General features: G+C 36.3%; 1 protein-coding gene across 1 annotated transcript; it reads right to left on the bottom strand.

The window, feature by feature from the left end:
* Positions 1-780: 780 nt before the first annotated feature.
* Positions 781-13,265, bottom strand: LOC117231360 (ATP-binding cassette sub-family G member 4-like). Its single transcript, XM_033489747.1, has 2 exons — positions 12,900-13,265; positions 781-4,820 (listed from the first exon to the last, which is right to left on the bottom strand). Exon 2 carries the CDS (start codon positions 4,052-4,054, stop codon positions 2,261-2,263), a length of 1,794 nt encoding a protein of 597 aa, XP_033345638.1. The 5' UTR covers positions 4,055-4,820; positions 12,900-13,265; the 3' UTR covers positions 781-2,260.
* Positions 13,266-15,761: the final 2,496 nt, after the last annotated feature.

Raw genomic sequence — 15,761 nt, 5'->3', positions numbered from 1 at the left:
GAAATGTGGAAAAGTTAAAATCAGAGATGCGTAGGAGAATCAAAATGTACATTATACTACGATAGGAGATCAACGGCGATTCATGGGAGATAAACTAGGCACGAGAACACGCATAAACAGATGCGATCACGCACTTATATTCGCGATGGTAATCATGTAAAATAATAACGACAATAAATAGCTCGTAAGCCCGTCTAAGCTAGGCACACCTGTCGATGATAGTCTTAGATAGTCGAAATGAAAAGGTAAAAGGCGAAGAGAGTGCGCAATACGGTTCCAATAGAAATCGAGGATCGTCGAAAGGTCTCTCATCGCGCAGAAAACTGCGCCAAACGTAATTCGTCTGGTTTTCGATCGTCGTGGTATCGATTGCGTTTCACACTCTCCCCGAAATTGCTCTTTAGTTCACTTCTTCGTGTATATTTGTTTTTATTTCTCTGGCCTTTCTTTCCCTTCTTCGATCAAACGAAGTCCACAAGCTCGTTCTGTTACGATCGACTGATCGATCCAGACAATTGCATCGATCGTTTGAAGTTCAGTATCGTGTAATCACGACTTTGAAAGTTCCTCGTGTACGAACTTTGAAATTGGTGAAACGACTTGGATCGATGCAATCGTTCTCCATCGATCGTGTATTGATCGTTGTATTAAGCAAACCAGGGGAAAAGAAAAGGAAGGTGAAAAGAGTAGAAAAGAAAGCGTTTCTTTCCTGAAGTACGACGTACGAAGAGCTGGGTAGGGTTATTAATTAGTAATAATTGCGCGATCGAACGTCGATGACTCCTCTTATTTGCCACAGACACGATTGTCGACAAGTGAAATCACACGTGTATATTAGATATTACGGACATTATTGTATAATATGTAATTAAAGGAGAAACGTACGCAGGTCTGGCGTGGCTAGTTCGCGTGACACACCACCGGGCCTTAGGAGGATAAACTACTTTTCCGACATGCATGCGATTGTTAACAAAAATCAAGCGCGTCTCTATTAACATCGATGAAGCACGAGTTGAATATTATGCATATATTGAAAGAAAGAGAGAGAGAGAGAGAGGGAGAGAGGGAGAATGTGGAAGAAAGAAAAGAAAGAAAGAGAGCGAAAAAGAGAGTATGCGTGTGTGTGAATTAGAAAAAGAAAGAGTGTGTATCGAGAGTATTTCGTTTGAGAAAGAAAAAAAATGTATAATTATCACTAGTAATTATTATTATCACTAATAATATAATAAATGTGCCATTTTTTCCATAATCAAGGTGTTGCCTGATTGCGGCTTCTTCGTTATTTTTTGTTTCATTTTCATTTTTTCTTTTTTTTCTTTTTTTTTTTTTGACCTTTATCTTTTTCTTTCGTCGCTTGACATATTTTTTTTCTTTCTCATTCGAGCTTTCGTTTGTACATTATACACACTTCCAGTATTAGACGACACACAAACCATTATATACTTGCTAGTTTCTTTTTTGTCATTTTATTCGTTTTATATTTCGTTTCTACTTGAATAATCAATCACTCGCCTGTTTTTGCATAGATACGAGAACATATATATGTATAATGTAGATACATTTAACTGTTAAGACATACTTTTAATCGGATTAGTACAGTATACGATACTATACTCGTCCAAACATACGATTAACCATCCAGCTATAAAGCTGTACAAATGTCGACAACCTGCAGAGGTTTGTAATACAGATCTTCAACGTTTTCAGAAAGTCTGAGTTCTAATGACCTTTCTTTCTTTTTCTTTTTCTTTTTTTTTTTTTCTCATCATTGAACTTCCGATGAACGTGCACAATTCACTTACCGCTTAAATGTTATGTGTTTATCCGTCATTGTCTCGTTGGTAAAGAGACTTAATGATTTCTACTGAGCAGAATTCTATTAACTTTCGACCTTTGTGTGTACGTCATGAAATAACTAAACGATCTTAGAATGAAAGGGATATGCAAGAAAAAACCAATCACTCGTACTCTTTTAATATAAAATAAACGTCGTTGTGTAAATAGATATTACATGCATCGTCCAAGTAATATTTTAATCGAGAAAAGAAACTCGAAAAGATATTGTTCGAATACATTCGTTCCTATTCACACGATCACTCGACACCATTGTCTCGAATCACATGTCACAAAATACACTTGCGATATTCTCATAAAATTTCCAATGCCGAATCGTTAATACACACACGGTAGTCGACGTTCAGGTATATTCTCAAGTGGAATCGAAGTTTCAATTAATCATGGATAGAAATTAGACATCTTTTCATGCTCTGGCGAGTTTCCTCTTGAGAGAAAGATAGACGACGATTCTGCAGAGGAAGCAGCCGCAGAACAACAGGAAGATATCGAGCCAATACTTGCCGTCCGTCATTGACAGGTCTGTCATCAACGTGCTAGGCATGCTATAGTGGCAGTAGATTTTCGGACAGGATAGCTTCTCACGATTGAAACCGTAGATCGCGTGAACGAACGCGTGCACCCCATATTTGACGTAGCTTAGGTAGCTACTATAGAACAAAATACGTGGCATATGGCTGAAATGAACCAGGAAGCCCGACAGGCTTAACATAGCACAAAGTGTAATGGCACCTACGAACGTTCCATTTATAGGATTCGTTAGAATGCCTATCAAAACACCAACGCTATCCGACACTAGCGTAATCATAATGGTCACCATTAAATACATAAGAAACCTGTTGACGTCCGAAGGTTGTCCACTCAGGAAATAAGAAGTACCACTGTAGACGAAGGCGTACAATATCTGTACAGGCAAGTTGCATATAAACGAGGCCACGAAATACGTTCTTAGCTGGTACCAGTTATTGAATCTTTCCTTTTTCAACGTCATCATCTCCGAAGGAAACTTGAACACCGCTGGCATCATGCTCGTGTAGCTCAGATATATACAACTGACCATGAAAAATCCAACGTTGCTAAGAGTCTTGCTTCCGTCATGGCCAGCATCCATGTACAAGAGACCTAGCAACACGCCTACTGCGAAATGAGCGAATATCTTCAGGTAGGTGACCGTCCAGTCTCTGAACAATTGGATCATAAACCGTCGTATCAACACGAAGAACTTGTCGAATTCCGACGGTGGTTGGATCAGTACGCTGGTTTTTGTTACGCTCGTACTATCGTTAACTTCTGTACTTTGGATCTGCGAGGTGTTCGATCGCCACGACTTCTCTCTATTGCTGGCTAGATGTGCCAACTGATCGTTGAAATCTCCGTATTCCTTGCTTATTATTTCGATCATATAGTCAGCTGGGTTGTGATACACGGGACAGTGAAGTCCAATACTGGAAAAATACGCGACCGTGTTCTTCGTAGCTCCTTCGTACATACATTTACCATCGGCTAGAAGATAGACGGTGTCGAACATCTCGTAGGTGGCCGCGCTAGGTTGATGAATCGTGCAGATGATAGTTCTACCGGCCTTGGCCAGGTTATGCAGCAATCTGATGCACTGGTGAGAAGACAAAGAGTCAAGGCCGGTTGTCGGTTCGTCGAGGAACATCACTGGTGGATTGTCCAGCAACTCTAACGCGATGCTGAGCCTCTTCTTTTGTCCGCCGCTCAATCGATTGCATCTAGTTTCCTTCGTTCTGCTCAGATCCAAATTATCCAACATCTCGTCGATCAGCATTTCCTTAGCCTTTAGGCTCAGACTGTTACCGATTTTTAAATTACTTGCCATCCACATGGTCTCCCACACGGTGAACAATGGCTGCAAATGATCGTCCTGTTGAATGTAACACGACTGCTTCTTGTATTCTTTCCAACTTTGTTTTCCCTGATTCCCGATGTAGTTGATCTCTCCTGTCCACTTGCCTCTCTGAAATCCCGTCAGGATGTTCAACAAAGTTGATTTTCCAGCACCAGACAGTCCCATTATGGCCGACAGTTCTCCGGACTTGAAGGTTCCACTAACCCCTTTCAGAATCTTCTTCAACGAACCGAAATAGCTATCCCTCACTTCGTAGGTGAGATTAGTAAACTGGATATCGATCGAATCAGCTTTTGGTAAACTTAACAATATCACTCGCTGACACATGTTGACCTAATGATTTGTCGGATCGACTGAGAAACGATCGTGTTTTGCCGCGGAACTTCTATGCCTCTTCTCTCCCGTTCTTCGGTCAAAGGAAGAGGTCACACATATCACGCGTTATCTACCCGCTTTTCGTCGGTCGATCTTCGAATAATTTTATAACGATCTTGCAAAACGAGGTTATCCGTTTGTTTCCAAGGAACGCATCGATTCTTGCCACTCTCAGCGGTGAATTTTCACAACTATACTTTCCAGTTTCTTCGATTCGTTCGTAGGAAAGAGATAATTTTAACGAAAGTGTAATTCAGTTCAACCAGCTGTTCGACCTCAACGGTATTTCGTATTTCATATGTCACGCTTCTCGAAAATATTCGTCGATCTTCGCAAACTTTTAGGTGCGAGCGTCAAATATTTGTACTCTTCAGTTTTTTCAAATACAAAGAAACTTCAGAAATGAAAATTTCGATAAGATCATGGACTTTAATTCACTATAAAGTAATATTTTATAATCTTGGATAATTGTGAGATTACAATTTTAAATCTCCCTAAGTTCATTGACTCCGCCAGTAATAATGGAAGAACGAAGTGGATTCTGTGGTAATATATTATAACACACGACAAGAGTACAATTATCAGCGGAAGTTTCGTAGAGTTTAGCTTATCATTCAACTGCTATCTGGTGGATAATTCGCTTCGCTATCTCGCAATCCCTTTTTGTTGATCTTCTGTTCGTTTCACGTCGATATATTTTGCATATTTTTTCTTGTATCTGTAACGAACATTAAGTCTATTAGAATTACAATTACCAGGTTCACGCAAGTCACTGCAATAAACGCATAAAGAATTTTTTCACGTTAGATTTTCTGTTCGCTCAAATGATCATTAATATATGCATTAGAAAAAGTCTACAACTAAAAGACTACTATACGGTATAATATGTTGTGCAATTTATCGTGTATTATGTATTTATGTAATTTTATATCACCCTATCTTACGAATTAAGTAGTTAATATTGAAGTATCGCCATGCTGATAGATCCAGTTATTCTTTTGCCATTTGCTTTCCTCTTCTGCTCTATATTTGCATACTGTTATGTTGATACATCTATCAGTTCTTTTGTCGTTTTTCTCTCGTTCGTGGGATACCATCGACGCGTTTCTTGTTTCTCGTCATTCTTGTCTCCCCTGAATAATCATTTATAATGTACGGATGATAATGTTTTCGAGTTTAACAAACCATCGGTTCGAAAGTTGCGCGTTTTTAAAATTTGGTACTCTCGACGTACTGTATGTTTCACTCGAACGCGATAACCATTTAGACGGTAAATTTTATTATTCGTTTAAGCAGATATCGTACTCAAAGCGGAATATCCGTTTTATTATAAATCGATTTGATATAAATCGTGTTGTCTAATAATTTTTTTCATAAAGGTTACCTATCGGTTATAATAGTCCAATCGTACGTGTACTTTACTATCTCTTAGACTATTCACGCTTAAACAGCGTCTAGCTACGCTCAGGGTAGAGTGGAGACGTTGGTCGGGTCGGGTATCCGAAATTTTCAAATTCTCGCACACCTTTAGCTCGCAGCATCGACGCGACAAAGACGAACGCGTCTATCTAGCACGCGTAAGACAAATTTGTCATTTTTGTCGCGTAATAACTTTCGAATACTTACTTATAAAGTAAGTACTTTCGGTAAGTATAAGCGCAAATATTTGGTAAAAAGTGAACCCATCTTCAACGACCTAGATGTTGACACACGTTGCAAAGAACACTCACCCGAGTAACCTTCCGTAGTAGGTTTTAACCGCTGCTCGTTATTTCGTAAAAAATAAGTCGAAAAATGATGATTCTATATATGTGAATCGGCGGAGATTCGTAAAGAAATGTTCTTTTTATTGCAACGTATTTTGCTCGTCACGAGGAACAAGAATCTCAAAGGAACCACGGATCGCTGATTGCCTCTTCGTCTGAGAAACAACGTTAGAATTTGAATAATTCCTAGCAAGGAGACCGATATAAGGAACAGGTCTACGTCCTTGGTTGAATCTCTCAACCATCGCGCGTGGATTTTTGCAAGTCCGAATCCTGGCATTTTGTCAATCGAGAATGCTACGACTCGAGAAACTGCTTTCATCCAGAAATAATACAAGCTCCGAAATGCGTGGGACATGTTGCAACTTACGTAAACATCCAACGGTAAAAATTTCGTCGAGTAGCATAATTATTTTGTAAGGCTGTAAGCCTTCTTCTCGAATTAATCTATTCTCACTCGACGACCTCTTTTACAACGTAAGCACAGCGATAAACACGAGCAAAAGCGATAATTAAAACTGTTCTTCTTTACTTCAATCGATGATCGACTCGTATTCAGACGTCGCAATTCTTCGTTTGTTAATAATTGTTAACATAACCGTTGCAAATCGCGTTGTCACGGAATGATCTTTCGTTATTGCTATATTCTGATATATTTTACAAGCTAATCTGCAATTTCCTGTTGCTATGTAAATAATATGCTCATTAAAATAGCTTCCTCGATCAATGCGAATATAAGTCTCTTTATGCATTCCGTGCGTAATTCTGCCTATACGTAAATACATAGACATACGTGTGACTATGGACACGGACGCAACCGACTTAATAGCCATGTCCGCCTCTCAGTTTTTATTTCGAAGAAATACCACACGTGTTGCTCGCTCGTTCCACTTGCCCGTAAAAATCTAGTCCCACTAAACGCGTACCAATGCCACACAAAGGCGAAGGAAGGCCGATTTTCGGTCAAATACATTGTCTTAAAAATTGCTCGCTCGTTCGCTCGCTCCCTTTCTCGCTCACGCGTGTGTCCTTGATAACATAGGTCAAAGTCTATGTCAAGGTCATTGGGACCGGATTCCCCTTTTCTCAATATTTACCGATATTTGTTTCGTAAACGGATGTCAATTGTCTCCAGAGAATCGTAAGAACATAGTGTCAACACTTGTGAAATGCAATTTCCTCCTTTACTACTACTTGTTATTACTACTACTAGGTATCGTTTCTATTCTAATGTTGACAATTTGGTCTATCTTTATACGAAGGCGCGAAACATCGCATCATTTATCGTTTTCAGATATTAACCGTCAACGTCTTAAAACAAATCATAGATATACAATACAATGCCATTTAGTTCAATCTGCGAGTTCATATAACACGAATTCGTTGATTTTTCCACTTTCTGTATTCTGTATATTTCTGTATATTCTGTTATACAGTCATATTCAGATAAATGCAGCAGTGATCAGGAGTTTATTCGATTGGACGGTAATTAGAATTTTCTGGAATAAATGGATTTTCTACTATACACGACTTTGTATAAGCCAAACAATGTTCGATAAAATGTTCAACCACAATTTCATCTTACGTCTACAATTACATCTAAATCTTAATATCGCTAGATCCATAAAATATAAATCATGTGCGATCGAATTAATATCATTGGTGAAATTTCATAAGTTACAAGCTACATACCATTAGTATTAGTAAATTCTCTTGCATAATACTAATAAACACAGGATATGTAAAATATGGCTATTTGAATATTTCAGTCAAACTAAATAATTCGCCTCGTAATTAGTCAAACCGTTAATTATCAACCGTTTTTAAGCTATCTATGTTTGGAAACAGACTACATTCGACTTGTTATTAGTGTAATAAACGGTGTAATTATATAATGCAATATCGTGAACTAGTATTGGCAATTCGTTAGTCATTATTTTCTATCAGAATATAATTTTCAACGATTAACAGGTAAGAGGTTCGTTCGATGTTAATATCTTTAATAGTAATTATTATAATTCAATAGCATTCTTATATTACTTTATTTCCGGAAGTTGTTTCATTGTGCACTTCACTAGTTCCTGTATAATTCCATCTCGCTGCTTCAAATGAACTTACCATGGCATTATTAGAATCATTTTCTCGTCCTTGATGTCTTTTCTTCTTGGACATAAAAATCACGATAATTTCCCACCTTTTCATTAACTAATATTCAAGTTTAATGGTGTTACATGACGTGGAACAAGTTCGATTATTCCGTGCAAAGTTTAAGATCGAATTCTAAAATGTCGAAGCTTAGGTGATTCGCAACAAGCCTACTTTATCTTTATTGTAATGAAATTTTACAGATTACATTTTACATTTTACGTCTGATTATCCTGTTTGGCGTAGAATGATAGAATAAAAAGGAAGACTATAATTTTTAACTCGTGAATTCGCTAATATTATTAGCATTAGCATTAGTAACTAATGTATCGTGCAGACGTGTCCAGAACTCGCAATTGGAGATGTGACGCATGCTACTCGTGTACAGTGGGTCTTTAAAATAGATCATTTGTGGCGTTCACGTACTACATTCATGCATGAAAGATTTGTTGGATTTTACGTAATATCATTCAACCTCTCAGTTGCATAAACGTTCGATGATAATAAAGACCTTGTTACCTTACAGAGAAGGTGTTCCATTAAGATTTCGCAAGACCGTATAATGCATAAAATCAGTCATTAGAAGCACCACGGAATTTATTAAATTACACGATCCGATATTCATCAAATGAATGTAGAACAACGCTATTATCTAATACTAATAGGGAAAAAGAATACGAGGAAAATCAATGAGAATAAACATTATCGTAACTAAACATGACACAATTGTGACGAGCGTAAAATTAGTATTGACGTATCTTTAGCTTTCGCATAAATTCGATTGATCTGACAATGTAACTTATCAGTTACATAACACTTTAATGACAAATAATTTTGTTTGGACGAGTTTTCATTTCGAAAAATTACATTCATTATTCGTTATGCGTGTTAATCAATAATCAATCATCGTTAAAAAATAAAAAAAAATGCAAATCTCACGATGGCAGTTAATTAAACAACGTTCCATTTGATTTGCCTGTGAAATCGCATAAATCGAGGTAAGATGAACTTTACGACTGTGATAATTCGGTACAAGGAGTAAAAGAAAAAAGTTAATGAACTTAGGAAAAAAGTTGATTAAACACGATGGACAAAGGATAGGAAGAAATCATCTAATTTAGCTTATCTTGAAACGCATCGAATTTGTAGATTTTTTCAGACTTTAGATTTAGTTTCTCGTTGAGACATCGCCGGTTTGTTCGTGTCTTTTTCATTTTGCAAAGAAGTATCATAAAATATCGTTACGCTATGATAATCCCGAGGCAAGTAAAATGACAGTTTGCCTTGAATTAAATAAATTCAGTTGAAATCGGAAATCTTAGTTTTTTTTTTTTTTTTTTTTATTTAAATGACTTTTATCGAACTGGCTAACCATGATCGAAGGCAGTATCTTAGCGGTTAAAAGATCAATTCATCGCAAATCAACATGAACTGTTATGGCTTCGGTCAGCAACATTTTAAACGCGATAGTTCATGTTTATTAATTGTTGTCTAAACGCAGTAAACATACTACTGACTCTTTAATAGAATATTAATAGAAAAGAATATTTGAATATAATATAATAGAACATTATACTTTCTCGCAACTTTGTTGTAAGTCAAAATGTAAAGTGTCTGCATATGTATATTTGTTTGAAACTAACAAGAAACTCGTTTTACGTTTTTTTACAATTACCGTCTTCTACATAGATGGGTAGTTGTCTATCCTAAGTCTCGTTTTACTTCGATGTATCAGCATTCTTTGTACAAACATACGCAAGTCTGACAAGTCTGTTGTTCGTTATACGTAACGACAATTGAATTTAGTATCATTCTATTACATAAAGCTTTGTTCGCTTTTATTCTATCTTCAAGGCAATGTGACCAGAAGCTATTATATCGCATAAAACAGATTCTAAATGCAGATGAACCTTTCAGTGATTAAGATAGAAGTAAAATAATAAAATTTTAGCTCTTCCTGTTTCTTTGTAACAGTTAACGCTAATTGTAACTCAATTGTAAATATTGCAACAATTCGGTTGTGCAACTTTTATGGAAGCTGGCGTTTCTAAAATAAATTTCACGATTTGTGGTTACAGCTAGCGACCACAATCCCTCATCAAACTGTTTTCATTAGCTGTTCGTTATATCTTTCGCGAATAAATTAAAATACACGCGATCTTTTTCCAAATTAAATTTGGACGCAAGAAGAAGAACTTTGAACTTGAAAAATATTAAACATTGAATTTTTATATTTGATTAATATATATATATCCTATATATATATATATATATATATATATATATATAATCCTATATATATATATAATCCTATATATATATATAGGATTGATAATTCTTATACATCTGTATGACGAATTCTTTTTAATTTTTGACTGTGATCGTGACTTCTGATGACGTATTATATCATGAGTCATCTATTGCTCGTGTGGAATACACGGGCAAATTCTGCACGAGTTTCCTTTATCTTTGTCATTAGTGATGATCTATCGCTTCGTTGCGTTGTGAAACAACCATATCGCTATTTCAAATATCGACTTTAGCACATTCGACATCACAGTAAATTGAATTAGGATAGTAAGTATGAAACTGGAAGTATGAAACCGGAATTTGCCTATAGATGGCCCTAGCTGATAATGTAGTTATCACTAAAATGCGTCATTGATGCCAAAAGTCTTTGTTGACATCTCGCAAACATTTTAGTTATTACAAACAGCATAGTTTGTAATAGCGTTGAACATGTCAAATTTTGTGCCTGGAAACTACGATTTGCGGACAGCATTGATTTTCTGTTACCATTTGAAGAAAACTGCTGCAGAATCGCATCGAATGCTTGTCGAAGCTTACGGTGAGCATGCTCTTGGTAAATCACAGTGCTTTGAGTGGTTTAAAAAATTCAGAAGTGGCAATTTTGACTTATGTTCATATGTAGAGTCACTTACTTCGCAGATTAGAATTAAATCTCAATCAATAATTCAACATCCTGCTTTTCTACGTCGTCGTTAATATTTTCTAATACCTGTGCATAAATTATTATCGTAATCGCTATGCAAATCGGCCACAAATCCTACAGTTATTAAAGCGTAATTTTTTTAATATCGATTATGACTTGCATTTGTATTATAGACTATAGGAGGTCAACTAACAAGTAACTATAGAAATTATCTTATTATTTGCCTACTGCTAATGAAATATAAATTTTATACCGAAGATAAATTACCGATCAATCTTTGTTACAAATAAGCTGTATCTACTTCACGCGTTTTAATATCAATTTCCTTTAATAATAATAAATTAATATACTTTTTGCACCGTTTTTATGTTCCTCGCTTTCGTTTCCCTTTATCTTAGGATTTAACGACGCGGACAGGAGTATTTTTTAATTAAGTTCTCTGTATAAAAAGAATTATTTCACGTGGGAAGATGTGTAAATTAAATTACAGCCTTTACAGGTTTATCACTTGCAAAGTATGCGGACATTTTCTGCTACATTGTAATTTCTACAAATTGTTTACAATTTGTAAACCTGTAAATTACAATCAGTAGAGACTAGGTATGTCGTGTAAATAGGTAGTTTAAGAAAACATGAATAATGCATTGAAACTTGAACGGAAGAACGTTCCGTTTTGTAAATATAGAAATACATATTTTACTTCCGATATACTACCGTGTATATTTTTAGAGTATCTTTACTTCTCTACTTTTTGCATATCTATAAATACTTGTTAAAAATGGAAAAATATTTCTAATTTACTTATGATACTCTTTAGATATAAATTATTGTATCCAGATTTCTTTGTTGTATCAAAACTAAGTTTTTAGTATAATATTTAAAAAAAAAAAAAAAAAGGAGAAGAGATATGCGTATCAGGTTTTAAAAGTTAATTTAATCGGGTTAAGATAGTCGCGTATTATTAAATTTGGCTATGGTGATGATAAAGAGTATCACGTGTATTTTGTACAGAAACGTGTATCTATTTGGATCTGAATATCGAATATTTGATGTAGTGATGTCATAAGAAGTATGCATACCTCTAGTTTTGCGCCGATATACATTCCTTCAATAGATACACATACATACGTGGGATATCGACTTTGTTGAAAATCACGAAACTTTTCAAGATTAATTCTTTTATAACAGTTCGTGCGATAAACACGTAATTGATATATATTATATTATATTACCAGAGTGTATACAGTTAATGTAATAAATTAGCCTTTTTAACGCTATTATTCGCACTGAGCCCAGGATCGATCCTATTAATTCCAATTGACCTCTATTCGACGCTATTCTTTACATACTCGTACAGTACCAGTACTATAAAATATTTTATCGCGTAGAATTACCGAATTGTACGACAGAAGCGAAATCTATTTCACGCGACTGATCCTAGACTTTGGTTTTAACACAAACATTTCAAATTTAACCACTAAATCAATGGAAATTTGTTGTTTCGCGTAACTAGCTGCGAATTTTCGTACCATCGCAAACTCTTGAGTCTTCGTCAAATATGAATAAGCTTTATCTGACATCCTGTTTGACATCTCTTTCGTATCTACTGTCGTATCTACATATGATACATATACTACGGTGCATTGTTTTACAACTATGATCAGAAAACCGGTTAGTTCGATTGATACAGATCTGGGTGAAGGTATTGATCATTTTTTCCGATTAATACCATTCAGATATGTTTAACAGTTTCCAGTCGATAATCACTTCTAATTACACTCATTGATCTTTCTACCTTAGCCACTCTTACGAATCTTAACTTCTGTGCCTAACAAAATCAACTCTTTCACATCGAGTCACTGGCTCGAGTCGCAGAAAACTTTACCAAACTTTTTCAAACATAGTCGAACATCATGATCGATCGATCACTCACCGAAAGCAAACTCGAATATTATCGTCGTCGGATATCTGCCAGATATCGCGAGCTCGCCGCAGGAATTTCACTCAAACGTCTCTGAAACGATCTTTGAGAGTAAATTCTTCTTGAAACGATTTTCGATCCGGATAATCGCGTGTCGATCGAATGGTCGAGTCGGAAAACTTATTCGTGCACCAGCTCGAGGAGTTCACTCGCGGCACCAGCTCGAGGACATCGCGCGAGCGAGAATGCGAATCGCCGGCGTACGCTCGCAGGAATCGCGTTAATACGCCCCGCTCGCTATTCGCCCTTCTAACATGTTTCTCTGGTTGCTTCCACGATCCATCGGTCCGCGGAACCAGTTCCGACGTGCATACAGCTTCTCCGGGTTGTCACCACTCTTCTTCCTTCCGTTTCTCTATTTTCTTCGGTACTCTCCAGTGGTATACATAGCAATGTATTTGTTTCCCATTGAAAACTCATTTTCTGGCATTCTCTGTGTCTCTTGGCAATTTTGATAGGGTTAAGATATTCAAACACTTATAGATATGTGTATTTGATGAACGTATTACATGCAATTATCGCCAAATATTGTGAATTTTGAAATTTCATTAGCACCGTTGCGAAGACTCGATTACCGCGGTCATATTAAATCCTATTAAATGCATATCTTGCAGAGATCACAAAAAAGTTTAAACAGCCAGAAGATAACGAATAAACGCGAAGAAGCTTTCTGGCAAAAGGAAGGCGAAATTGTAAATTGATTAAATTTCGAAGTATTTCGGCTATTTTCTGGCTATTTAAAGTTATCTCTGTCTATGTCTGTGTTCTTTCCTTCAGAAATTCCTTAAATCGAAGAAGCAGATATATCGTAATTGTTATTGATGGACATAACTTGTCGTTCTATCTTCATTTCGGGAGTTTCCTTAACTCTTTCCCTTGCGATATCCTTTCAAATACAGGTTTTGCAAAGCTTTTACGGGCCAAACATGTAAACACGAGTCAAGGTCGTGATATATTTTGCGAGCCAAAAATAAGGAATTCCAACGAGGCTCGCGATATATTTTACGAGCCAGACTGTGGTAAATGTAAAATGAGCGACGTTGGAACCGATTGCGCCATTTCGCGAATTGAACCATAAGATTAATGATTAATACATTAGAAGTTTTCTTTTCTTTCGAACAAGAGTGAAATTGAGTGGAAAGATCAAGAGCCAGATCAGGGTCAAAGAATTTTGATTTTTCTACATTTACAAGATAAGTAAAACGTCCATAATAATTTGATTGTTTGAGTTGAGAAAGTTGTGCAATTGACGATCGAAACGTACGTCCGTTCTGAAAGAAGCGATTTTCGAAATTACGTGTATATCTTTTAACACTTACGAGATGATTCTTAACACTGGTAAATCATGGAAAAAACCGATTCCATAATTTTCATAGAAATCTTATATATATTTGTTATTCCGAAATTTATCGAGACCATTTCGTATTTCGTGGTATTCGTTATACATACGTTTAAGACCAGCGCAATATCTTAGAAGAGTTTCGTATAACACGGACAATATATTTATAAAAGGTTTCCATAGTAAACATGGAAATATATTTACGAGTAGCTGTAGGAAGTGAACGAATAGATGTATTCAACGACGAGATGCGTGTACCTTGAAAATGCTTGATCTCCGGTGGTTATACAAAGTAGGAAACATCTCACCGATTTCGATGCCATAATCATATGTACGCCGTATGTATTCCATAACCGTTCGTTTAAAGATCTCTTCCTCTAGAAACATTTTTGCGCTGTGTTCTTTTTTGTTACGTTTCTTATCAATCGAGAATCAGAATAAAACGCAACGCGGCGGTGGACGGTGAGACGCGTTGGTCGATCAAAGGAACGACGAGACAAATTGATTTCGTCGAATGTATTTACAAGTAGTTTTAAATGTAGAATACAGAGTTAATCGTAAGCGTTGCCCGCTCGATGCTATTCGTTACAAGGATTCTCGATACTGATACTAATTGTTACGCTGATTCGCTAGACTGATTCGCTATACTTATTTCTTCGACTGATAATCTCGACGACTGTCTCGAGACCATGGTCGTCTATTTATACTGGTCGGGGGAGGGGGGAGGGAGGTACCGGAAGGTTTGAACTTCACTCCGATTGACGATTGTAGCGATATTGCTTTTGTCCAGAGTTTGTTTATTACGTTTCGTGCGTCGTAACTGTGTTAATCCTCTATGGCAAAACAGCAATATTCGATAGATCGATCGATTCGTGGAAAATTATTTCATATCTAATGGCAGTCAAATACGAATCTAATCCAACCTATGAGTCGTTCGTTTCTTCTTTGTTATTTGTACAATAAAAAAAATTCGTTGTCTGATCCGGATCGAGAGTTATGCGTATAGAAAAAACTTACTGAGATTTTGTTATGACGTTCTTGACATTAATACGAGCCATATTTAGAGCCAAGTAATTTACTAAACTCGTAGATGCTGTTGCACTGAGAAATCAATCGTTTACTTATCTTTTCCGTCAGGCAGGATTATTAAGCGTCACACAGGCAGCGTCATTAAGTTTACGTTTAAGTTTGTACGAATGCCATTATATCAGCTATAATACTAATAGATTTCGAAAGATGGAGGAAAACGTAACGCATGTACAAATTACAACTTCGTGTGAAAGCTGATCGGATGGATCAACACTTTATCCTTAATTGCTATAATGTTCGCTGTAACACGAACTTTGTTATAGCATCGTTACAACTATATAACTTTACGATACATAAATCCAATATACACGTGACTGTATCGATACATAATTTCAGAATACGAGACGCGTTCAAGTGCATTTTTATTATAATTTCGACGCTTCTGT

This window comes from Bombus vosnesenskii, unplaced genomic scaffold (genome assembly GCF_011952255.1).
Source record: "Bombus vosnesenskii isolate JDL3184/JDL3185 unplaced genomic scaffold, Bvos_JDL3184-5_v1.1 scf7180000013263, whole genome shotgun sequence".
Classification (NCBI taxonomy): Eukaryota; Metazoa; Arthropoda; class Insecta; order Hymenoptera; family Apidae; genus Bombus; species Bombus vosnesenskii.
This window is presented reverse-complemented; position numbering and strand designations above follow the sequence as displayed.

Coding starts and splice junctions, on each gene's coding strand:
- LOC117231360 (XM_033489747.1), bottom strand. CDS start 4,054: ATGTGTCAGCGAGTGATATTGTTAAGTTTACCAAAAGCTGATTCGATC.